This window comes from Notothenia rossii, assembly GCF_949606895.1.
Source record: "Notothenia rossii genome assembly, chromosome: 5".
In the NCBI taxonomy this organism is placed as follows: Eukaryota; Metazoa; Chordata; class Actinopteri; order Perciformes; family Nototheniidae; genus Notothenia; species Notothenia rossii.
This window is the reverse complement of record NC_136903.1, coordinates 16331186-16356444: the sequence shown is the minus strand read 5'-3', so window position 1 is coordinate 16356444 and position 25259 is coordinate 16331186. Positions and strand designations below refer to the sequence as shown.

Here is a 25259-nt window from a genome sequence, read left to right as displayed (position 1 = left end):
GACTATGAAAACAGCAGTGCAGAGGGAATATGCCTCACATGCTGTAAGCAGTCTGTGAACTCTGTGTGGCAGTAGACACTCCTCGTGCACCCCTGTCGTCTAGGAATGCCTTTCATACGGTCTGCTACAACTGGAGGAGAGGCAGGACCACGCTGTGTTGCTCCGCATCTTCTCAGTGAGAGCAGAAAATATTGTATTAACTCAACGTTTATAGAAGCCAGGCCTCGTTTTAAGCATCATGATAATGCATTTTTAAACCCCATGGTAAAGAAGCATAAATGATTAAAGGTAACTTAATTTAAAATATTGTAATGACTCAATTAAATAAACTTTTTTCTCAAATCACAACCGTTTTTAGATATATCTATATAATATATTCACATGTTTTTGCTGCGAGCCCATCAAATATCACTTGATGCTCATTTAAATAAACACTTACTGGTGTGACATAGCAGTTTGCTGACACTTAAGCAAGCCATTGACATTCATCGCCTCAGTCTACTTATCACGCCCCTGATACTGCCAGGAGAAAAATGAAATAAACAGATTGATTTTATTTTTTTTGCAAGTAAAGATTTTACATGGTTTGCGATCAAAACGTTTCAGTTGAATCATTTTGTATATTTAGCAGCATTGAAGATAGATGCATGATGGAAGTAAGCCCAGTCACTTATTAAGACCCTAATAGGCTAGGGCACTGTATATGGATTAGATAATTGCTCTGTCTCGTTTATATTCTCCCCCTGCACCTGGACAAATGGGCCTGGAAAATATTTGAAGGCCTGGAAAATATAGGCCGGATACCAGCATGTTATAGTAAAAACAAAAGAGGTCCAGGTAAAAATGGAACGAGTGAGCGCAGTGAAGCAGGCTCTTTGAGAAAAGCTCTTCTTCTCGGGCCCCATGACACCGGTGATCTGTGGAAAGGTTGGGTGCCTCTAGTTTCAGCTCTATCAAGCTCTGGATCTTTGAGCAGCAGGATTCAGTATCACCAGCTAATGAAACAAGGCTCATTTGTCTCAATCACACGTCCCTGGTAGTATCGGCTAGCCATTGATGCCATTCATCTTCCCTGTCCTTGCCTGCTCTTTTTCAGCTGATGAAAACCAAAGACCTTCAAGCAAAATGTCAGAGCTTCTGTAAAAAGTGCTCATCAGTGCAGCCGAAAAGAACAGTGGAGGAAAGGCAGGGCTGTGTGCAGCGTTTGTTAAACTCAAATACAATAACTTTTAGATGATATTAAAGGCAGACAGACCTGCTTGTTTTGGCAACTGAATTTCCATTTTGCAAGTTAAAATAAATTCAAATAATAAGATACATTTCTACATGATTTAGGAGCTTTTGTGAATTTCAAGTTTTACAATCTGATGCCCATTTTATTATGAACAATTAAGGATGATGTACACTGATATATAAACACTAACAAGCTGTGGGGAAGAACACCACAATGTAAAGCTGGAGCTCAATGAGGATGTAGTCTTAAGCATCTGTATTTTTATAATCTTATCTGCAGTTAGAAATGCTAATTCCTGTTATATTCCTGAAACAATATAACAATTTTCAAAGGGAAGTTTTTAATAGATGCACATCTTACACTGTGGCTCCTTATTATGTATTTTTTTGGAGAGACATTACATGATGACATTACAATCATAGTGGGGTTTTTTTTTCTCACTTAATGTATCTGCTACATTTCCGCGCTGAGCTGGCTTCAGCTGATGTCATGTTCAATGGAAATTCTGACTTGCGCCATAACTGCAGGCTCATGCAGAGCTTCCCTCTTCGATGGAGCAAATCAAGATCGTGATGACTATCTGGCCCGTGCAGCCGGCCTGCGTTGTCTGGAAACATGTTTTCCTAAGGAGACCACAGAGGGACAATTACTGTCAGCTGAACTATTCAGCCTGCTCTCCATGTGTGTTCTGGCTGCATGCCTCTGACCCACTGACCCTGAGCAACAGCATGAGACGGGACCCCCAGCCTCCCGCCTCTTTTATCCCCACTACTCCACCCCAGTATCCACCATCACTGAAGCATCCAAACATTGACTTTTCAAGTCTTTAAAATGCAAAAATAAAATGCTCGTATACTCTGTCAAGCCTCTGGCAAAAAGACAATGCAGGAAGTTGTATGGGTGTAAGTTTTGATTTCTTTGTGTGAAACAGTATAAATTCAAAAACCCACAGCAGAATCCTGGTTGTATTACAAAAAATGCATACTAATGCAGCAATTATAGAAGGAAGGAAGTTGTACAGTGTGGCAGTAGCAAATTCCCTGGTGCAATGGAACAAGGCTCTTTGTTGTTATGTAAAGGTTTCTGCGTGTAATTGCAGTGGATGTTTTGAGGGATTCATTATTTATATATTCCTGTGTTTTTCTAAAGTAGCCGACTAGGCTGCTGTCCCTGCAGGGAGATGGGGAGCTGAGAGGTGCTTAACTAAGGCACTGTACCACAATCAAGGCTTTAACCAATGCCTGCTTAGTGCAAGTGGTCAGACTAAAGGATCAGAAGCATCACATGATCCCCAGCTAGAGCTTAGAATTCAAACAGCGGCTCCTGCACCAGTCAATCAGTCGGTCCTGTGTGATTTCAGCCTCAGTGATCTTGAGCTTCGGTGCATCCCAATGCCTTGCTGAACAATGCATGAGTCAAGCAAACAATGCACAAGCATCTCTGGCTCTGACTTGTAAAAACGTCCATCCCCCTTCAAAAGTGCATGTCGTTTAATAGAGGGTTTATCACATTTGAAAATATGAAGGACCCAAACCAAATGATCTAAATAGTTAGACAAAAACATGTAAATGATTTTTTTCCGGCTGATAGAATGCATAAGTGAGTGCTGTCTACAGATTGTATTTTGCCATCAGAGTAAACAGTGTGAGCCTTTCTCCCTCCTGGCACACATGCACGCACAAACGCACACGGAGGGGGCGTGCCCTCCGGTCCCCAGCACCCGGGCACAACTTCACTTGTCACTGCAGTCACAGACAAAATTGGGATAGGTGGGGGAAGATGGATCGAGGGAGGTACGGAGTGATGGGGAGAGAGAGAGAGATTTGAGCTCAGGTGGGGCAGACATGGGAGGGGAGAGCAGCGCCGCACACATGCTACCCTTCATGGTGCTCGTCTGCTCGGTAAACCCAGGCTTTTGTTGTTTCCCCTGGAGTGCAGGCGTGCAGACTCCCAGTCAGGAAGCTCGTCAATCTTTGCCACAACAATACATAAATTAGTGCCCAAATTACTGTTACGCCGGTGGAGAAAGAGACATTGAGAGAGATGTCTTGCGCTGCGGTTTGGGAATACATCTTCCCCTCTCCTGCTCCCCCTCATAGAGGGTGTCAGAATGCACTTCAATAAAACAGTCAAGTAAATACAGGGAGAGACATAAAGAGAGAAGCACTGCTGTGTTGTACAGGCATCTAGAGTTGGGCGGTTTTGAAATATTAATGGGCCTCACACACAAACAAACACAGATATGTACGCATGAGTTCATCCAAAAAGCCGCCCAGGGCGAGGGTCCAGACCTGAGCATTAGCAAAGTCACTGCACTGCTATGAAGGAATAATAGGGAAAGGCTTAAAATGCCTATCTTTTGCAACGGAAATATCTTCAAATACACAGTAGCTGGTCTCCAGTGAAGGGGGATCACTGCTTAGGCAGCTAAATGATTGGGGGGGAATTAGCAAGACGCAGCATAGAGACATCAAAATGTGTCAATTATGTCTTTCCTTGCTCTAATCCCTCTGGTCAGAATGTTTTTTTGATGACTTCAGCATGTGTATAGGTTGAATGGAAGCTGTTTAAAGTGATGATACAGAGTTTCGGTCTGCAGGTGATTTCCTGTACAGTGCTGTGTGTCTTCTTTGTGTTAAAACCAGCAAATGCCATTAGAGCAGCTCTATGGTAATATGCCAACAGCCCCCATCCCTAAACAAATAACACATTTATACTATTCAGCCTGTGTTCCGTGCCACGACTGTCCTTTGCCGCTGACATTCAAATAACCTTTATTCTGCTGCATAAATGGGAATAAAAAAGTATTGTGTTGTGCAGCTTCACATGACAGCAGAGCCTGGCAGATGAAAAGAGGCAGAATCCTGATTCCAGCTCTTGTTAGGCTGTCGTCTCTGTACAGCGAGATCTGACTGTCACGGGTATCTGTTTAAAGAAGACTCTTTATCAACCGACAGCTGATCTCTACCGCCAAATAGGAAGTTCATGTAGCAAATGAATAGCTAGGAGCACTTAATGAAACGGGAACATTGCACAGTGCACTTTTGCCAGCTGTTTCAGAGCCTCTGGTGTTTGTCTGTTGACCATGTGTGAATGCTCTGGTATTCAGACTTTTTTATAACAGTCTTGAGAGCAGGCATGTGATCCTTTTTAAGCTTTTGTTTGCTTTTGTTGCAATAATATAAAAAATGGGGAAGTATTATTAACACAGTTTGTCTGATGGAAAAGCATTGTTAATCTGCTCATAAGGCTGTGTTCTGTTCAGTTCCTTACATAATGTCTGACATGAGCCCGCTGGCTTGTGTCACTCTGTCATTGACAGCTGTCAACACAACACGGCGACACACACAGATACGCACCAATGCACTCACTCACACATCACCATGCACAGAGGCAAATGTGTGTTTTTTTTCCCACAACTGCTTCACATTTTTTTCAGAATGTGTGTTGTAGATGAGCCAATGATAAAAAGAGAAAACGCCATAGACAGGTCGGTATACAGAAGCCTTGATTTCAGACCTCAGTTATTGTACACACCTATCGTGAATCATCGGGCAATGAGAAAAATGATTGAATGGTCCAATCGAGTAATGGGTTAAGCCATCAGCATTATGACGGTGGCCTGGGCCTGGCTCTGTAATGTTAGGGATAATCTTAATCCTTCGATGTTATGTCAGTAGTCCAAGGGTTCAGTGCAAACAGCCGGGACATTTTGACAAGTGATTTTCCATGTTTGCACAAGCATGTAGGATTTTTAGTTTTCACTTTTTTTTGGTTACAAGCATGCTAGATTGAAAATATAAACAATATCATTCTAAAAGGTATTGGCTCACCCTTATTGCATATCATTATTTTTCATTAAGAATTCACATATTTCACGTATTTTTCCATATATCTCTCCGCTTCACAATTTCAATATCTCCGGTGAATGATTTTGAAGCACAACTACCTTTGCAGTGCATATGGAGGAAGTGTTCTTGTCTGACGCTGTCTGTCTATCCAGTGCTCATAACAATATAAACAGTGACAGGGCCCTTGTAAGCTGTTAGTGTGCATTTGGCAAATTGTTCTTGGTGTTCACATTTGACTGTCACTTTCCAGGCCTTTGATAATGTAGTGTAGTTAAGCAGTGGGTTGATCTGAGGGCTGTGCAGAAGACAGTGAAGGGCACTGGGTGAACAAGAGGAGGCCTAGCTGCCCTATTGTACATGTGCTCTGAGTGACACGTCATCCCCTCAAAGGGCCTGCTAGTGTGGTGAATCAGTGTCCTTGAACTGCTCAACCACAGACAGACAAAGAACACGCTTTAGCATTGGGCTTGACTGTCTCCTCTCGCTGCCATGCCCATTGTCCAAGACACCCACGCCAGGCTGCAACACTGCATACAGGAAATCAGTGTTGAGCCGCAGTCCGACCCTTATGGTTATGCGCAGTGTGATTGTGCTGCAGTGTGAATCAGACATAATCTTGGCGTCTCCGCAGGTGTCTTTGAAGTGGACTGCGTGCAGAGGCCACCTCGCAGCGCTATGAGGAGCGTCAGGCGGTTGGGATGGGCTTTAGCATGGCTGCCCGTCTAACTGTGCCTGGCTTTGATGTCGTAAACAGAGCAGGCAGTGCTGGCAGGCAGGCAGGCAGGCAGGCAGGCAGGAAGGCAGGCAGGCGCAGTGAATGGGATCAGTGGCACTGCGATGGTCAAGCTCAAGCAAGCCAGCAGCTGCCTGTTTCACACCAAGAGGCAGTTAACACCGCAGCTCATGTCAATATATATTGACTGCCAGATTGGTAGTGTTTATAAGCGCAGGCCTTTTTGTTTGATTGTCTCTCTGCTGTGAATTCATTTTGAATCATCCTCAGTGTCCAAAGTGTAGCTTAGTGGCCTCATGACCAGTCACTTAACAGGACAACTGTAGCAATAATACAGATATACAAACACTGACTTAGTCTGATGCTGTAGGTGACTTTATGGTGTATTTGAACTCCATTGTATCATTGCCGGGTATTTATTCTCCTTGACCCCCTCTCCACATCTTTTTGAAAGCAGCTTATCCTACTGTGAAAATTACTATATGTTCAAACTGAGATCTTTTCTTATACAAGAAACTACAGAGCCTGCCTCAGCCGGTCCAGAGAAAAACCCTTTTTACTGTTGAGTGCACAGAGCATCCAGGGGCTTGTGCAGCGGTGGAGTGAGAGGGTGTTAGCTGGTGAGGCTATGTGCACTCAGGTCTTCCTGCTGCAGATAGGGCTTTGTGAGGCATGCTCATGTATGTGTATGCCCTGCCCGGCCTGGCACCCCCGCGTCTCTACTCCCACTGCTTTCACCTGATGTGGCACAGCCTCTGTCAGGCCTGAACGAGCGCCTGGCCAGCTCCGCTTCTTCAGGAGAGATGAAGGCATCTCAGAGCTATGCTGTGGGGGTGGGGGAAGCAAGCAGCAGCCTAAGCCTGGAGCTATCAGAGGCTGGAGCTCAGAGCCAAAAGCCTGTGGGCTGGATAGGGTGGGTGGAAGCTTGGCTTAACTTTGGCAAGACATGCATAGGCACAGCCCTGCACTGCCACCCAATGGCTGGGGCCTGTCACTGCAACCTTTAGCTCACCATAACCACAGCTAGTCATAATTACAGCACGCTTCAGTTGTTGTGAGTGCATGTCAGAACAAATTATGTAAGTAATGAGGCTGAAAACGCTAAAGGAGTCGAAACACACTGCACTGCTAATGCTCATGCAGGGAGAACACAAAAACAAACAATAGAGTGCACTCGTAAGATAGACCTTACCGAAATAACAAGCAACTGCGCACAGTAAGGAAAAGATTAATTATAAATTAACCCTCTCAGTTAGGTTGTCACAGCCCGCCTACTGCCTGGATTTCACTCTAATCCGGGCCGACGAGGTGCAGTGCCCTCTATTGTATGTGAGAATCACAAATCGCAGGAGGTGTTGTCTGGAGGAGAATTAATTGTGCATGTTCCACCACTCCCTTTTGTTAATTTGACTAAAATGTAGGCTAATTCCATGTAAACATGGCCGGTCTTGTTGACTCCAGCAGCGTGAGGAGAACAGACACAGATTCCTGAATGAATAGAGTGTGGCTCCGGGGTTAGTGGATTAGAGGCTCTGTGTTAAGGGCCTCTCCCGGGCATGCCTGAGGGACAAGGACATTATCCACATGACACATTACAAGCTCCCAGGCAGATGATTAAAATGGGCAAGGATCTCTGGATTGAACTTTAGCAAAAGTACTTTTGATGTGATCAAACTGGTTTAAAGAGGTTGGATGTTAAGGTGTACGAGGGATATTTGAAGCTCCTAGTCTTTGCAAGAGACAGTTAGGCCTGGCTAGAGGGGGAGGCTGATGTAACACTTTGACATAGCGAATATATCTCCACTTGTTTAATTATTATAATTTTTATAGCATCCTATTAAGTCAAAAATCATAATATTCCTACCCTAATTGGTAAAGACTTGTGTTGCAATAGCTCTGATTGGTTGGCTGCATGGCTGGTTGCAGAAAAAGCATTAAATGGTGAGGAAATATCCTGCGGTGATCTTTCCTCGATTTAGATCAGATAGCGGATTTTGTCTAGCGCTGCAGTGCACTGTAGGGATGATGGGACTGAGATGCTGGAGATGTGGAGGAAGGCTGTGAGATAGAGATCTCCGGAGGGAGAGAAAGACAGGCGGGAGGGGGGCAGAGGGGGAGGTGGAGGTGGAGAGGGATGTAGCATCGGTGGCTGCAGTGATGAAGCAGAGAGCAGTGGGACGAGCTGGGAGTTCTGTGTCTCTGATGTGTGTGTGTTCTGTTGTGTTGCCCTGTGGTCCGCTCCTGAAGAGAAGGCCAACGATGGATGAGGCCTGTCCTCTCTGTGCCTTTGTCCTCTATGGCGGGTATATCACAGGCCTGTCAACAGCACAGCATCACAGCCACTGAACACTTTTCCCTGCGGCATATACAGAAGAAGACAGTAGCAGCAAAGTGGCCATGTTGTGAGTCTTTGTGGCCGCAATGAATTAACTCCTGAGGTTTTTATGGTTTTTAAGTTTAAGAGGCTTCAAGAAGTCAAGTTTTCCACCAGCGAATATGTTGCCTCATGAGACCTAGTAAGCCTTTGGCATTGCACAAGACTATTAGTACTACGGCACTGTATTAAGGTTTATCGGTCCATGGGTTTTTCCTTGTGTAAATTATATTTACATTGGCTGCTTGTGAATACTTAAATTGGCCTTCTCCAATCACTCTCTCTCACACACACACCACATTTCCATCTCTGTAAATATTCAGCTAATGCTCTGTGGAAGTGCAGATTCAAAAACCACCGGATAAGGTGTTTTTAGAAGCACAGTGCTCTTTCATGTACCAACATGGATCCATGGTGAGGGTGTTGTACAGTGACTTGTGACAGCAAAATGTTGATTTTTTATTTATTTATTTATTTTGTTTCCTTTTCTTCTCTGCAGCTCAAATCGAAATAATTCCCTGCAAGATCTGTGGAGACAAATCATCAGGCATCCATTACGGTGTGATAACATGTGAAGGCTGTAAGGTAAGCATCAAGAGACTGTGTGTGTGTGTGTGTGTGTGTGTGTGTGTGTGTGTGTGTGTGTGTGTGTGTGTGTGTGTGTGTGTGTGTGTGTGTGTGTGTGTGTGTGTGTGTGTGTGTGTGTGTGTGTGTGTGTGTGTGTGTGTGTGTGTGTGTGTGTGTGTGTGTGTGTGTGTGTGTGTGTGTGTGTGTGTGTGTGTGTGTGTGTGTGTGTGTGTGTGTGTGTGTGTGTGGGTGGGTGGGTGGGTGGGTGGGTGGGTGGGTGACAGGAGAGCTTAGAGGGGGAAGACAGGGAAAATTGAGGAGGTAAAGAAAGTTGCTTGCTAGGAAGAACGTTTGAAAATGTTGCAGAAGTTGTACAACGATTTAGAAAAAGGCGAAGTGTAAACACACAGAACATGATCATTAAAGTGGTCAAGCACCACAGAGGACATCACAGAAAACTACAATTAGTAGGACAAAGTCATCTCTCTGCCATGCTCTGCCTTTCCCTCCCAGGAACGTGTCTTTTCACAGTTTTTGTTCTGCTTCTGCTGCAGCCTGCTCTTCTTGAAATAAAATGATCAAAAGGAGAGTGCTTTGAATTATAGCAGATTGTTGGCTGTTTGCTACAGTGTTGCTTCCATTGAAGCCGCCTTTTGTACTGTTTCAAATACGCCAGCCATTCACAGTGAGGGGAATTTTGTGCTTAGAGTGTATTCTTGTCCCTGTGCTTGTCACCAAGCACATCATTAGCATTCCTCAGCCAGCCTGCACCTTTACTGTTTTTTCGTGTGTGTGTGTGTGTGTGTGTGTGTGTGTGTGTGTGTGTGTGTGTGTGTGTGTGTGTGTGTGTGTGTGTGTGTGTGTGTGTGTGTGTGTGTGTGTGTGTGTGTGTGTGTGTGTGTGTGTGTGTGTGTGTGTGTGTGTGTGTGTGTGTGTGTGTGTGTGTGTGTGTGTGTGTGTGTGTGTGTGTGTGTGTGTGTGTGTGTGTGTGTGTGTGTGTGTGTGAAGGAGAGAGAGAGGGACCAGTTCTTCCCAGTGCTCCTCTCCTTCACAAAGGAGCTGGAAGGAACAAACCACTAAAGAATAAACTGCTGAAATCTATCTTTAATGATTGCTAATTAGTCCACAGCAGAGAGGCCTCTAATGATATGTGCGAGTATAAAAGTTTGGACCATAAATCATAGCATTATTAAAGAGTGCTGCTTGTCACTGGCAGTTATAGCCTGTTTCCATAATGGCGTCCATTATAAAGCAACTTGGCAGCTGTCAGCTGTTTTCTTGTAATTAAACAGCCAATGAGCAGCTAATTAAGACATATGTGTATGGAGCCGTGGAGTGGGGCATGTTAATGATGTGCTGGATTCAATTCATTAAGTCAAAGTATGAGGAATCCAGTCTGTGAGCATTCTCAATCCTTTAGCACTGCACGTGCCGGTGCTGCGTTAATCAACACTAATAACCCCACTGAAGAAAAATACCATCCACTGTTATCATTCCTACCCAAACACACCACCCTCATGCTGTACACGCTGGTGAAATGAAGCGCTCTTTGAATGCCAGATGTTACAGCATAACAGCCAGGAAAATAATGTCACAGTAGTATTATTACCTAATGTTTGGCAGCAGCCAAATAGAAATATCACCACTAGGAATACAGGAAATCACTATCAATCAGTAATGAATTTTATCAGACACTAAAACACTATGAAGACATAAATGTATTCTGCAGTCCCAGAACATTTGTTCCACTCTCAGTGTTTCCATGCCCCTTCCTTTTTGCAGGGCTTCTTCAGGAGGAGTCAGCAGAGCAATGCAGCCTACTCCTGCCCCCGTCAGAAGAACTGCCTGATCGACCGCACCAGCCGCAACCGCTGCCAGCACTGCCGGCTGCAGAAGTGCCTGGCAGTGGGCATGTCACGAGATGGTAAGTGCCTGATGGAAAAGGTGGGTGGAAACAGTAGGGTGACATAGTGAGTCAGGGGAGGTGAAGAGCCCAGGTTCAAGCCCCTGTGTGGACAAGGATCTGCTGGAGTGCCTTTGAACCAGCGCTTCAGAGATGCTGTGTGACCTCCCTATTAAGGCAAGCAAGAGAAGAACTAATCCCCTCAGGAGATCAAAATATATTTTGTCATTTTCAGGAAATTATTGATAGTGGTTATTTGTGATAAGATTGAGTGAAGATTGGATTAAAAGAGCAATAACACATAAAAGGAGAGTACATTTTCTGATGTGAACTAGTCAGCATCTTCTTACAGCAGGAAGTGCAATTTTTTGAAGTGTGCATGAAAAAAAGTGTCCTTATCTGGGTACATATTAATAGGTAATCGGTAAAGATTTTGAGCTTGAGGTATATTAAAGATATAGTAGTAGTAAAACCAACAACATTATAACAAATGTGTGCTTTTACATAGAAATTAAAAGCTGTGAGCTTTTCTCTATTAAGCTGTTCATTCCTAACCCTATAGCCTGTGGTACTTAGAGCTGCAATATCAGACAAATAATTGAAACAATATTTAATATAAATTCAAAGTTAAAAGTAACTGTTTTTAGCCTGTTCAAACATTTGAGATTTGCTGCTTTTCTTTATTCTCACATCATATTAAAGTGAATAATCTTATATTTTGAGAAAGTCGGATAGACATTTATATATATTTCTTTAAAATGAGTAGACCAAAAGATTAATTGATTTATCAATCCAAAATAATCTGCAGATTAATTGATAATAAATATGCAGCTCTAGTACCTTCTATATTTAAGTATGGAGACAGAGAAAGCACACACACGTACAGATAATGACCGTCATTATTCTCAAAGAGACACAACACATATCCCAATATAACTGTGACACGAACACATGCTAAGAAGGCAGTCTATGTTCATTGTCTGCCTGTAGCAGGTGAGTGCTTTGTCTGCGGGACTAATTTGTTGCTGTGAAAGAAACTAGGTTTGATGAAATAGGAGGTTATTAGAGGTTGTCATTAGTGCTGCTGCAGCTGAGATGCTGTAATGGGAGCACACAGGTGGGGATATGTGCTGGAGTGCTCCTGCTGAGCCAGGCTGGGCCAGTCCAGACTGGGCTGAGCTGAGGTAAATTTGTCAGAACAAAGCCTCTCTAATATTTTCTCTTTTAGTAAAACACACACAGGAATTCACACGGAAATTAGAAAACTTGAACATACATGCACAGAGGCTGGCCTTTCTTTATGCACACTACTTAAATTCAGTTACCCACTCAAGCATAACTATTCATAAATGAGAATGAACACAGACGTAGATTAGCACTTATGAGTGCCTTTGCATAGCCAAACACACTTACACACACATACACAAACTCAGGACAGCGAAGGTGACTCTTGCCTTCACTCAACACACCAGAGCCCATCTGCCTGCATTCTCTTCCTTGTGGCTCAATTCACCTTCCACTGAGCCTAGACAAACACACACACACACACACACACACACACACACACACACACACACACACACACACACACACACACACACACACACACACACACACACACACACAGACACACACACACACACACACACACACACACACACACACACACACACACACACACACAAATACTAGGATCGGCTGACATCCTGCCAGGCCAAAACGCTGGCCAAAGAGTTTTCTCAGTCCCAATGTGTAGTCTGGAAGCCTTGAAACAGGAGGCAGCAACTTATCCGGTTTTATGTTTGAGTGGCTGGTAAGCTGTTAGTCACTTCCCACTTGTGCCTCTTTACTTTAGTAATAATATATGTCACTACTGATCCCTCCCGAAGTATGGGAATTTGTTTATTTTGTATCAGTGTTATCTCTTAAAAGTGCATATCCCTCTTATACTGTACTGTAGATCAGTATAGGGGAGTATGATGCTCAAAGCAGGCATATCCTGCTGTCATAGTAACATATGACTTCAGATAGACTAGTGTTGTGTCACTGTGTCATGGGAGGCACAACTCTCTGAATGATATACACATTTGAATAGCAAATAGGGAATTAATATGCCCAGAAATCCCTAATTTAATATTTTCCTTGGACAAACAACTAATTTTGTCCAAGCAAGTATTTGTTTTTGGTTCAATTACATAGCATTTTGCCAATGTGAGAGATAATTTGATAAGTCTACTTGTGTTGGTAACCCACTGGTAATATTAGTTTACTTATCAGAGAGTAAATATTAAAAATCAACTATTAAATTAACACTCTAAAATCAAGTTTAAAACAAATTTCACATTTCTTGAAGAGACATGCAGTCATTTAACCTGTTCTTTCATTCGATTTTATGAATGTATTAGGTTTGTTGTTTATTGTTTGTGATGTTTCCCTTGAGTCTGACACATTTTTATTTTGTATTGTCCTTTCACAGCGGTGAAGTTTGGCCGCATGTCGAAGAAGCAGCGGGACAGCCTGTACGCTGAGGTGCAGAAGCACCGGCTGGCGCAGGCGCAGCGTGAACACCAACAACAGCCAGGAGAGGCGGAGCCACTCACACCTAGCTATGGCCTCTCAGCCAATGGCCTCACAGAGCTCCATGACGACCTCAGCGGCTACATGGATGGTCACACTCCTGATGGCAGCAAACCAGACTCTGCCGTCAGCAGCTTCTACCTGGACATCCAGCCGTCTCCTGACCAGTCAGGCCTGGACATCAACGGCATCAAACCGGAGCCCATCTGCGACTTTGCCCCCGGCTCTGGCTTCTTCCCCTACTGCTCCTTCACCAACGGAGAAACCTCCCCTACAGTGTCTATGGCTGAACTAGGTAAGAAGCAGGAAAGAGACAGGGGGGATACGAAAGGAGAAAAAGCAAAATGGAGGAGGGGGGGAGAACAACTCAACCGTGGGGCAAACGACACAAAGGTTGCTTAAAATAGCAGGAGGTTGGAGACTCATCTCCAACACTCATTAAAAGAGCCTCTTTTTTGTAATTAGTTTCCATTAATTAGGGCCAATCAGGATCCAGCAGGGCAGGCGTCTGGGGAAATCATTTTTTTAGGCTCCCCTGTGCCTAGGAACTCCTTTTAACAGATGTGTTTTCAAAACCATTTAAATTCTTATACTCAATATTTCTCTCCGAGAAAATGTGACCTTTGTTTCAGTGAGTAACGTGGCGCCCCTCCTCCTCTCCGTGCATTTGTGTCATAGCTAAATTGGCTTTGCCTCAACCTTAAGTTATGAGCTTCCTGTAGGCAGTAAAAGGAAATGTCAACAAGCCTTTTCCCAGTCAAAAAAAGCCCACGCGTATCCGCCTCTCCTCCTTTTTGAACGCTCAGTAAATAAATCTTCTTTTCCTGTGGCACATTCCAGCAGTGAGGTCTTCCCTTTCACATACGTAGCCTTGTGAGAAACATTCAGATCTCAACTGTAATCTTGTGTGTTTCTCACGGCGGTTTTGTTGCAGAGCACCTGGCCCAGAACATCTCCAAGTCCCACATGGAGACATGTCAGTACCTGAGGGAGGAGCTGCAGCAGATGACCTGGCAGGCCTTCCTGCAGGAGGAGGTGGAGAGCTACCAGAGCAAGGTACTTTGACCACAACTGGGCCTATGCTGGCCTCCACAGCAGTTACAGTCATCAACTCCATTGTTTTAAGATAACCTATTCTTTGTCCTTTGTGTTCTTAGCCCCGGGAAGTCATGTGGCAGCTGTGTGCTATCAAAATAACGGAGGCCATTCAGTATGTGGTGGAGTTCGCCAAGCGCATCGACGGCTTCATGGAGCTGTGTCAGAACGATCAGATAGTGCTGCTGAAAGCAGGTATGACAGCCTGTCAACATGGCCTGCTGCCGTCAAACTCACCCACCACCCCCCTCTGGCATTGTCACAAGGGCGTAGCTGACCTGACTGCACAAAGCCCTCTTCCTCACACGCACAGACAGTGTCCCAGGGAGGAGACCCCACCCTGCCGGTTTCCTCTTTTTGTCTCTGTCGCTCTGTATTTATTGCTGTTCATTACATGTAGCAGCGATGGACACAGCATTAGATAAGCAATGTGTTTCTAAGTTCAGATAATGCCTATCATGACGGCTGACATTCCCCTCCCCTTTTTTCACACATCGATTGATGTCTGCTTATTCAAACTGCTCTCATGAACACATACTAAGAGAATATTAAATAAAGCTATGGCTCTCTGCACTCTGTCACCTATGTATGCGTACATATAGACACTCGAACACACAGATACAAACACACAGCGCATGCAGCAATCAAATATATCTCCCGGGTCTTTCCCTGAGTATTATTTACATTAGCACAGCCAATATGATTATTGAAATAAAGACTGACATCCCTTGTCAGACATGACTTTTAAAACAGTAGCATCTCCCTTAGAGGCAGTAATGGCTTCTGGTACATTTTTCTTGATCCTCTTATCCACTCCCACAGAGTGCTACAAAATTACAGGATGGAATAAATTCTCTACCTATTTTTCTAAATAAAGGTTGAATGAATAAGCACTGTCACTACTGAATAAAGCACATTTGTTATCTGGCAGGTTATTATGGAAGAGTAGCCTTCAGTCTGTGATATTATCATCTGCAGAGGTGTTTCTTTTCCTTCCTTTGACGGCAGGCTTCTTTATTTCAAAGTGGTTTTGTCATTCATATTGTTGAAGAATAGCACAAAGCACAATCATGTGTTTTGCACTCCTTACTGATGTGTAACTGTTAGGGGGGAAAAAAAGAAACAACGCTCAGATTCAGCATCTTGTTCCTGTCTGTCTCCACAGGCTCTTTGGAAGTTGTGTTTGTCAGAATGTGCCGTGCCTTTGACTCGCAAAACAACACCGTCTATTTTGATGGAAAGTATGCCGGACCTGATGTGTTCAAGTCATTAGGTAAGTGGAGTGGGTGTATATGTGTGTGTGGGTGGATGTGTGCATGTTTGAATTAGCTTGCATGTGGGTGTTTGTATTCTGCAGTGCTTCTGTGTGTGTTTCTTACAGTGTCTCACTCCTTCCCTTGGTGTAATAGCCCAAATTAGAGTGTGCTGTGCTGTTTAACACAATGCTGGGCGCCTGAAAGCCAACCCTGAGCATGCTTCCTAGCCTCACCTGCAATTTCTGTCTCTGCAGTGGTTATTTATGGTGAAGAGAGATGTTAGGCCGGCTCGGCTGCATATAGCTCCTGTAACTGTGGAATATATAAAGCCAGACGGGGAGTCTTTAGGGAGAGCGCTATCAAAACCAACATTGATAGTTTGATATAAAACATCTCGGGTGAAAGCAAATAGCAATCGTGTTTGACTGCCATGACATTAGTTTCACTCTCACGGTGGATTTTCTCGCATTTTCGACTGCCTTTTGACGGAGAAAGATGTAAATGTGTCCCCGCGGTGGTAGTCAAAATGCTGAATTCTGTTTCTTGGTGTACGTTTCCATTCCTTTTACCTCTCTGCTTGTGTGTGAGTGAGCATGTGTATGTGTCCCGGCTTCGAGAGTCCCAGTGTCCTGTGTGTTCTGTACAGAGGGGTCTGCGGCAGGGGAGGCAGAGTGATGGGCTTCCCGAGCTGCGGTGGCATCCGGCTGTCTCTCTCTATCCCCGATAATTGATTTAACTAAAAGCCTCAATAGTGACCTCATTTTGGCTTGCATAACACCACCCAACTGCCAAAAGTGACTCGTCTGGGAGGCAAAACGCAGTAAAAAAATTGCCTGTTCTGCTTAAGATGCTCCCATGTGCTGTCAGCATGCCGCTCTTTTTCATTCCTTCTCCTTCCTCTCCGCTCCCTGGGTGCCTCTCTCCCAATAAAGATCAAGAGTGAATGTTGTTCTTTGGTCTTCCTCATCCTAAGCCCTCTCTCTGTGTCCTTTGCTGTGGCAGGCTGTGACGATTTGATCAGCTCCGTCTTCGAGTTTGGGAAAAACTTGTGTTCTATGCACCTGTCTGAGGATGAGATCGCCCTGTTCTCCGCCTTCGTGTTGATGTCTGCTGGTAGGTGTCACTCACAGAGCAAAGAGAAAAAAATAAGTAGACGCACAATCAGCACGACAAGTTACGCTGTTGCCCTGCTGTTTCCTCTGTCAATTAGTTCCATATATCAGTGCCACAGCATCACTACTTTGAGCCAAGTTGACTTTTTAAGGGCCTACGTGTGTTTTTTACAGTAATTAAAAGTTGTTATAATTTACTTTCCAGACCGGTCTTGGCTCCAGGAGAAAGTGAAGGTGGAGAAACTCCAGCAGAAGATCCAACTGGCCCTCCAGCACGTCCTGCAGAAGAACCACAGAGAGGATGGTATTCTTACAAAGGTACAATGCGCTGCAGCACACACTCCATCCATTACTCCTGAAAGTGTCTGTCTGCTCAGCAGGCTCTACACTTGTAGCAGTTTAATCTCCCACTGTTTAGGATCTTTATCCACAGGCCATCAACCATTTTAGTGTGTTAGATTAAACTAAGACAGACAGAGGAAGTAGCTTAATGTTGCATGAAATGCCTTTTTATCAGTAAAGAAGAGTACATTTATCAATTGTACCAGCTCCATAATATGACTTGTCAAGTTTTCCTTGCGCCTGAGCGCTTGTCTCAATATTTACAAGTCTGTTTGCCCCCCTGGTGAAAGGGAATACACTGTAGGGAGGAATGTTTTTCACTACCATTGCTCCATGTCCTTGCCTCCCCGTGAATCTAAACAGCCTGTCTCCTCTCTCTCCACAGTTGATATGCAAAGTGTCGACACTGCGAGCGCTGTGCAGTAGGCATACAGAGAAGCTTACCGCTTTCAAAGCAATATACCCAGACATTGTGCGTGCCCACTTCCCTCCCTTATACAAGGAGCTGTTCGGATCAGACTTTGAGCAGTCCATGCCCGTTGACGGGTAGCAGCCCTGCCAGGTGCCAGTGTGCCCACCGTAGGGGAATGTGGAGGAGGAATCTGAGACACTTTATTGGTGCCCTGCACACACCAGAGCGGACAGATGGCACGCTGTTCAACTTCTTCTTTTACATCGGAGGGGAGGGCTTAGGGAGTTGATTCTCAAGGTTTACTTTATTGAATTTAGTTCTCTGTGGAAGACTTGTGGGACCCAACACCCCATGGGACCTGAAGAGGAAATAGGGACAAATAATTTCTGTCTGGTTGAACTTGACCCTCTTTTGCGCATTTCCAACATAATTCACTTTATTCAGTCATTTTCACCAGTATTTATTGCATTGCCTTTAATATGATTTACCTGTTCATATGACTTGTACAATAGTACAAACTGTTACCAAGTCTTTGGAATTAAAAAAGCTGAAGACGTCTTCAATTAGAAGATAAATCTGCATCAGTATTATTTTTCACATTGCATTCCCAAAAAGTTTTAGTATTTCCCCTTCAAAACTATGAATAGTCATATCCCTTACCCCCCTAACTGAAACAAACTTAAAATGCGCACATTTTGGTCAAGTTCAGCCCCTTTTTCTCTTGTGTTCAGTCGTATATATTTTGGACGCAGTACTTGGAATGAAAACTCACGGCGACTTTGAGGGAGGGTCTGTCGGCATGGTGATGCAATCGGCACCTCTCTATGGACAATCGTTTAAAAAAAAAGAAAAAAGAAGCATAGAATTCTGGTAATTCTAATGAAAACGCAATGATTTTAGCTGTCAAAGACTCCATCCACCATTGTTGCATAGTGAAATCATGTAAGGCCATCTGCTATTAATCCTTCTCTGGACTGGTGCCCTGGAAAGCACGGGGCACCAACACAATGAAAAGGGTCCATTCCACCTGTTTTATAATGTACTACAGGGTATATGGTCATAAGTACTTACTATACAGAAAAAAAGTAATGTTTATAGAATCTATTTTAAATAACATGTATGATATTAGTAGTTAGGCCATTCTTAACTGTTGAATTGATAAGGCACTTTTATTTACACCTTTCTTTAATTTAAGAATTGTATATTTACCTAGTGATGTGTTGCATGTGCACAAGAAATACAAGTTGAACCATGGTCACAGAGGCTAGTCCTGGGAGCTGCAGATGATTCTGGTGTGGAAGTGTGAGGGCTGTCTGTTAGCGTGAGGCTGCTGGTTGGAGAACAAAGAGGCATGGATGAGAAGGCAGGGTGAAAGGAGCACCTTTTACCTCAGCCTGCATGCAACCTCTCAAAATATAGCTCTGATCATCCTCTTTAGGACACGTACGAAAACAGCCAACAAACCTTGTAGTGGCGTAACAGTATCCTTCTTTATTTTAGTTATGAACAGACCTGCATTTGTTTAAACCTTTTTTAAAGACAAGAAAACTGAGGTATTGCATGGTGACACAATGGCACTCATACACTTTTTTCTTTTTTTTTATGATATTTGGTTCTTATTTGCCTTTCAAAGATCGCACGTATTATACAAAGAAGGCTACAAGGAAACATCTCAGTCTGGCAGTGCGGTCGGACTGGAGAGATCCAAACATCGACTCATACACACATTGACTGTAATCCAATTGTTCCATCTAGTGGAAAGTAAAGATACGGCAGGCAAACTGACAGCCTAATGACAAACATACAAGGTCTAACCTTGAAGCACACTCATGAGCCTCTGTCAAAATGTTTGGAGTGTTTTTTTGTTGTTTTTCGAGTTGCTTTATCTGCGTTCTCACCGCAGCCTCAGCCTCAGCCACGCCACAACAGGACACAGAAGAAACAGTGAAGGGAAAGTGAATATTCAAAGCCTTGTCTGGTAGTAAAGCTTCTATTTTTGTAACATGTTTTGGTTAATGAACTCATGAAAGAGAACAAGGGAGAGAAAAAGATGTCAGGTAGCACTTAACTATATTCCTGCAATAATTAGACTAGCTGTTGTTTGTATGATTAGGGGAGAAACATAAAAATGGTAGGACAAGTGCTATTTTCAGAATGCTTTGTTGTTGTGCTTCTGTTTTGTTGAGTGTGTCTTTCTTGTCAGTGTGGTAGTAAAGTGGTAGAAAAAACCCTGGATGTGCCAAACAGTAGTCGTTGCTTCTGCTTTCCAGTCTACTCGTCTATAACGTAGAATGGATTCCTAAGACATTCCAGCAATCTCAGTAGCGGCTTCTAGAAATATCTTTAAAAAAAAAGAGCGAGAAAAAAGAAAAAGAAAAAAAATGATATCCCTTTAGAAACCCAACAAAGCATGTTGATACATCTGTCACCAACCGTAACATAGCATCCAGTTGTTTGTCTTTTGTTTTCTATTTGCACACTATCATTCCTCTGCCGTGCAATTTGTACAAGGTGTTAATGCCTTGTGCTGTCACCCCTCAGGGAAGAGTTCCTTATGCGCTTTCTGTTTTTAGAGGACATTTGTTTGTATTCATTAGGTTTAGTTTGTATTTTTGTCAGGGATGTTCCATGAGAAGTGGTTGAGATTTAATATTTGAATATTTATCACAATTTTACATGATTATTATTATTGTCTCTAAGGGGCCCCCAGCCACTAAGAAAACCACTGCGCCCCTGCAGTCAAGTTCAAGAAAATCTCATCTCAAAAATAACAAACCCCATCACTTTTTCAAGCTGCAGTTTTATCAACACACAGCATATTCCTGTCACACACAAAAAAAAATCAGTTTTGGTTTAAAACGGTGTCATCAGGGTCTTTAAAAATGATAACCCTCTTTGTTAGAGAAACCAAATATTCTTATGCAATACTAAATCTGTTGTGTTTGGGTTGTAGTAGATATGCTGTACCTAAGTAATAATCTCTGTTTTGATCCAATGTTATTTGGATATGCACAAGCCCTCTACGACTAGTAAACCTCAGTCTCCCAGCAAAAGAAACCCGTCTGGAACACTGCTAGACAATCCAGCGAGAGCATTGAGAGAGGAAGAGGTGTGAACGCTCAGGGAGGTAACAGGTAGACCGAAGAAGCAGCTCGCTTTCCTCTGGATGGATGCAGAGCATTTAAATAGCTCTCATCTGAATCCATGAGGTCTTTAAAAAATCTCTTCAAAGCACTCGATTGATGAGAGGATGCGGCGTAGCACACTGAACAGCACTTACTGTTCGGATAATAATTAAGAGCTGGAGGTTTGGCTGATATCCTGTTATTTATTTGCAAAAAAAAAATCAGTTTATTTCTTGAAAATGATTCTGTTATTATAAGCTATTGTAATATCGCTTGGTGGTCACATCAAATAATTCAGTATTTTCTCAAATATTATCAGCGAAGGTCTACCACCAATACTTCTCTCATAAAGTGAACGTTTGTTTTTCCTTCAAGTGGCATGTAGTGTGTTCTACAATATTTAAAACGAGCAATATGCCTTGTGTTACAATTACGGGTCTCTACAGTGCAGTCATCACTCTATTTTAATTAACTTTACTCATCCAGCTGAAACTGATGTTTACTGTGTCTAAAACAACAAGCCCCATCACTCTGTTTTCATCTTATGTACTGGTATGTTTGCGATATTGGCAGGATAGCAGAAAATGGTCATCGGATACATGGTTACTTGTGTCCAAACATTACCTGCATCTTCACACAGGCCTGTAAAGTGATGTCCTTCTGTATATTCTCAATTGAGATATCCCATTTTAGCAAGGGATCGATGCTAAGTGTGCTATTCAATCAGTGTATAGTATACAGTAAAATGTGCTGGTCCTTCTGTCTCTGCTCTGTTGTCTGTGTGTAAAAAGCAATAGTGTGTGTATGAGTGTGTATGAGTGTGTGTGTGTGTGTGTGTTTGTTCTCACAGTGTGTGAATAAAATAAACCCCAGACAAGGCTTTAATAATTACAAAGGAACAGGGTTATATGGACGAGGATTTTATTTTGGACTTTTTTTAAGAATATAAGGTTTTGGAAATGCTCAGCTTGATCCATCCATGATAGGTGTAGGTTTCAAAAGCGTGACATAATGCCTTCAACAATTCAGAGTCTGCAGAATGCTGTGAGGCAACATTGAGCAGCTTCACAGAGAAAACACATTCGCTGTCGGTCGAGACAGCGCGGCCACGGCCTGAGCTGGAAAGAATTGAAATGAATTCTGGAGTGTAAATTGTGAAAATGAGTCTTCTCGGCCGTAAATTGTGAAGATCAGCGTTATGTCACGCTTAACGTTGTGCTGGAGTGTCGATGTGTTACCCAGAATTATGAGTCACTCGTCACATTTGAACAGAACTCATTTTCCAAAGCACAGCTGATAAGGATTTATGATTAAAAATATGTTTAAGAGTATAGTAAAAAAAAAAAAAATGGAAAGCAACTTTTAGCCATAATCGAATGTCAAGCAATAATATATGTCTGTGCATTATTTTTAATCCTTTTGTGCATAATAGTCTTTGAACATCTGCATGTAAATACACCTCTTATTTATCACATTTTGGTTCATTTTGTGTTGATTTTGTGGATGTTTTTATGTTTCATCTGTATATTTGACCAGTTCCGTTCCCAGGTGGAGAACTAAGAACTTGACATGGCCTGTATGCTGTATATCTTATTTTCTCACTCTTTCTCTCTCCCTCATCCTCGGCTGTTTATTCACAATATTTAATGTTATTATTGATCACATGTATAAAGGTAGCTTTGTAATTTCTGTCTGTATAGGTAAGAGGAAAATACTGCTACTAAAGGCCTACCCAGTGAAACTATTTATCTGTTTTTCAATGACACCATATTGTACGATAGCTCTGTTTCTAGTTTGCCTCCCTCTTTCAGGATTAGTTTGATAGCGATAGGGTGTGCTGACAGTTATTTTGTGTTGCCATGATGTGTGGTGCTAGGTAAGTTAATTTGTGAACAAAGTATTGATTCCTAAGCCTGGCCGCCCTATTAGTCCATTCATTTCATAGCATATTAATGTTTTATTGATATTAGGACTCAATAAATAATAAAGATAATGAAAATGATAGTGGTAAAAAAGTACGCAGCCAGTACCTGTATCAGTGTGCTCGTCTTGGGGTAAGGCACTTATTTCCTTCTGACTTATAGCGAAGCTAGTATCTGCTAATTAAAAAGCTATTTAAGGTTGCTCTTCTGGTTTGTGGAAAAATTAGAATATTCAAACTGAAACAGCAGTATATTGTGTTTTTTTTTTCTTTGTCTGATTGTAAAAACCACTCACTGAGGCTATAGTTTGTGAGGTTTTAAGATACTAAATATTTACCTCTCTTGTGTCTGCATAGTTCTTCACCTGATGCAGGGAAGTGGTGCTTGGATTTTAATAAACAGCGTCGGTATGCTTTTGTTATTCCCCATTTTAGTCTATCCTAAGACTGGTTTATTCAGACCAGTAGTGTAAACCTCTTGCACCACTTAAAGTGTTACAAATTTACATGAAATAATTGCCATTTGAGGACAAAGTTGACCTTTTCTCTCCACTCTGTAGCAAATATCAGTGAGAATATGCTTGCAATAATACACAACGTATCAAACTGAGTGCCTCTCGGTGTAACAAGATGCATACATAGTTTTGATTGTCTTTTTTTGTGGTTTTCCAGACGTTTAATGAAGTGACAATGTATTTTGTACGAGGAGAAATTCTCAACTCACATGCTTTTTCAGATTCTTTCTTTATGTGATGTTAATCATTTTCCCATGGGTTGATGCGCTATGTTAAAGGGTTTCAGTGTATAGATGGTCCGTTTAGAGAGTACATGTCATCCCTCACCTTGTTTTTTGAAAACCTAACTGGGGAGTTTGTTTCATGTTGATCTTGAATGGTGAAATAAATGCTCGCAGACAATGCTACAGAAAAGTTCACCTTTTTTTAATCAGGCAAAACTTACAGGCAACCCACATTTCTTCACTTTGTGCTTGTTTTATATCAACTTTTTTTTATTTCACTGAGATTTACTAATGCATTGTATATCAAGTAGTTGTATGGGTTTGTAAAAGAGGCATACAATACATCTGGATTTCTTTTAATGTTCTGTGTTCAATGTGCGCTCAATGGTTGGGGTAACTTAACATGAAGGGTGGGTGGAGCAGGGGTGCATTCTTTTTCCATGCAAAAGCAGTGCAATTTATGGGAAAGCTGAAACTAGTGTGTGGTTTTCACACATTTCTAAGTCACACGTTTGCTACTGATGTTAAAATGGGGACAGATGATCATGTAACTTTTTATCCAGCTCTTTTGAAGTCTCTTTAGCAGGTAGTCTATTCACAAACTTAGTTTTGCTCCTTGTCTGATTCTTAAATATGAAAATAAGTATTTTGATTCATTTTGTAAATACAGCTGTAAAGAAAAATAAGAAATTTAATGTTGTCTTTTAAATACTTTTCATTCTAATATGAATGTTGTTATATTGTACTTAGAAACTGTACCTTTAATATTACCTTTATTAAAAGTGCATTGGACACATCGATTTTAGATGTGCTTTATGTGCTGTTATCCCATAATAAAATTTACCGCTTGTAATGGGCTTCTATTTTCTGACTCTTTATCTGTTTCTGTTGTCTAATCTCTCTTCAGCTCACACTCTTTTCAACTAAATAATCATATTCCATGTTTTTAACAACTGGCAAAGATAATCTTAATCACACACTAACAAGTTATTAAAGAGAAAATAGAAATAGAGAGAACATACCTGTCAAAATACTTTTATAGTAAACTACATCATCTGCCATTTAGACATTAAGCTATACAACCATTTAAGCAACATGACACCTTTTTGGTGGTGGTCTTGACATATTTCACCATCACAATTGATTGATGACACAATATGAAAATTTGTCTATTTAGAGAAGTAAAGATTATTTGGTTACTTTAAAATCTTTAATATGATTCGAAATGCAGATATTTCTAAAGGATAGCATTCAGCATTTTTCTCAATTTCTTGACACAACCTGCATGGACAAACAGGAGTTTTCGAACAATGTTATGCCGATATACATGTGTGTATAATACTCTTGATATTATTGTTGGAACACTATATGTAATTTAATGTTGCCTATATCTTTTTAATTGATGGTTCATATACCCAATGTTGAAATGAGCATTTAGGTTCGAACATACAAGAAAAATAGAAGGACTGTGGCAACACCTCTTAAAAAGTGCCTTCCATAATTTAAGTAAAGAATTTAATAAATGTAAACATATCGTAGGATATTGTGGCCTGCAGAAACAGACACAACAGGATGTCAAATTCAGAATAGTTGTATTGACATGACCATAATGGCATACAGTATTGCCAAAGCTTTGTACAATAACGACATCTATGCATAAATAAAGATGTAGAATGTATTGGAAAATTCTAGAAAAAAAGGACTGTGGCAACACCTCCTAAAAAGTGCCTTCCATAATTTAAATACCCAACAGGATGTCAAATTCAAATAGCTTTATTGACATGACCATAATGGGATACAGTATGGCCAGCGCCGTATAGATAGAATATATATTATAATAATAAATAATAATAATAATAATTATATTATACGGCTCTGAGTATGGCCAAAGCTTTGTACAATAACGACATCTATGCATAAATAAAGATGTGGAATGTATTGTAATGTTCATAAACATTTTGAATAGAAGTACAAATAACATGTTTTCTTTACAAGGAAAACATTTAACTTTTTGTAGA

General features: G+C 41.9%; 1 protein-coding gene across 4 annotated transcripts in view; it reads left to right on the top strand.

The window, feature by feature from the left end:
- roraa (RAR-related orphan receptor A, paralog a) overlaps positions 1-24094 on the top strand; it is a 224550-nt gene extending 200456 nt beyond the window's left edge. For all 4 annotated transcript variants that reach the window (XM_079683221.1, XM_079683220.1, XM_079683219.1 and 1 more), the window contains 9 exons: positions 8692-8777; positions 10542-10683; positions 13139-13534; positions 14174-14295; positions 14397-14529; positions 15500-15607; positions 16593-16703; positions 16908-17020; positions 17430-24094. In XM_079683221.1, the coding sequence (XP_079539347.1) occupies positions 8692-8777; positions 10542-10683; positions 13139-13534; positions 14174-14295; positions 14397-14529; positions 15500-15607; positions 16593-16703; positions 16908-17020; positions 17430-17594 (1376 nt within the window). In that variant the 3' untranslated portion in view covers positions 17595-24094. The remainder of the gene's footprint in view (positions 1-8691; positions 8778-10541; positions 10684-13138; positions 13535-14173; positions 14296-14396; positions 14530-15499; positions 15608-16592; positions 16704-16907; positions 17021-17429) is intronic.
- The last annotated feature ends 1165 nt before the right edge of the window (positions 24095-25259 follow it).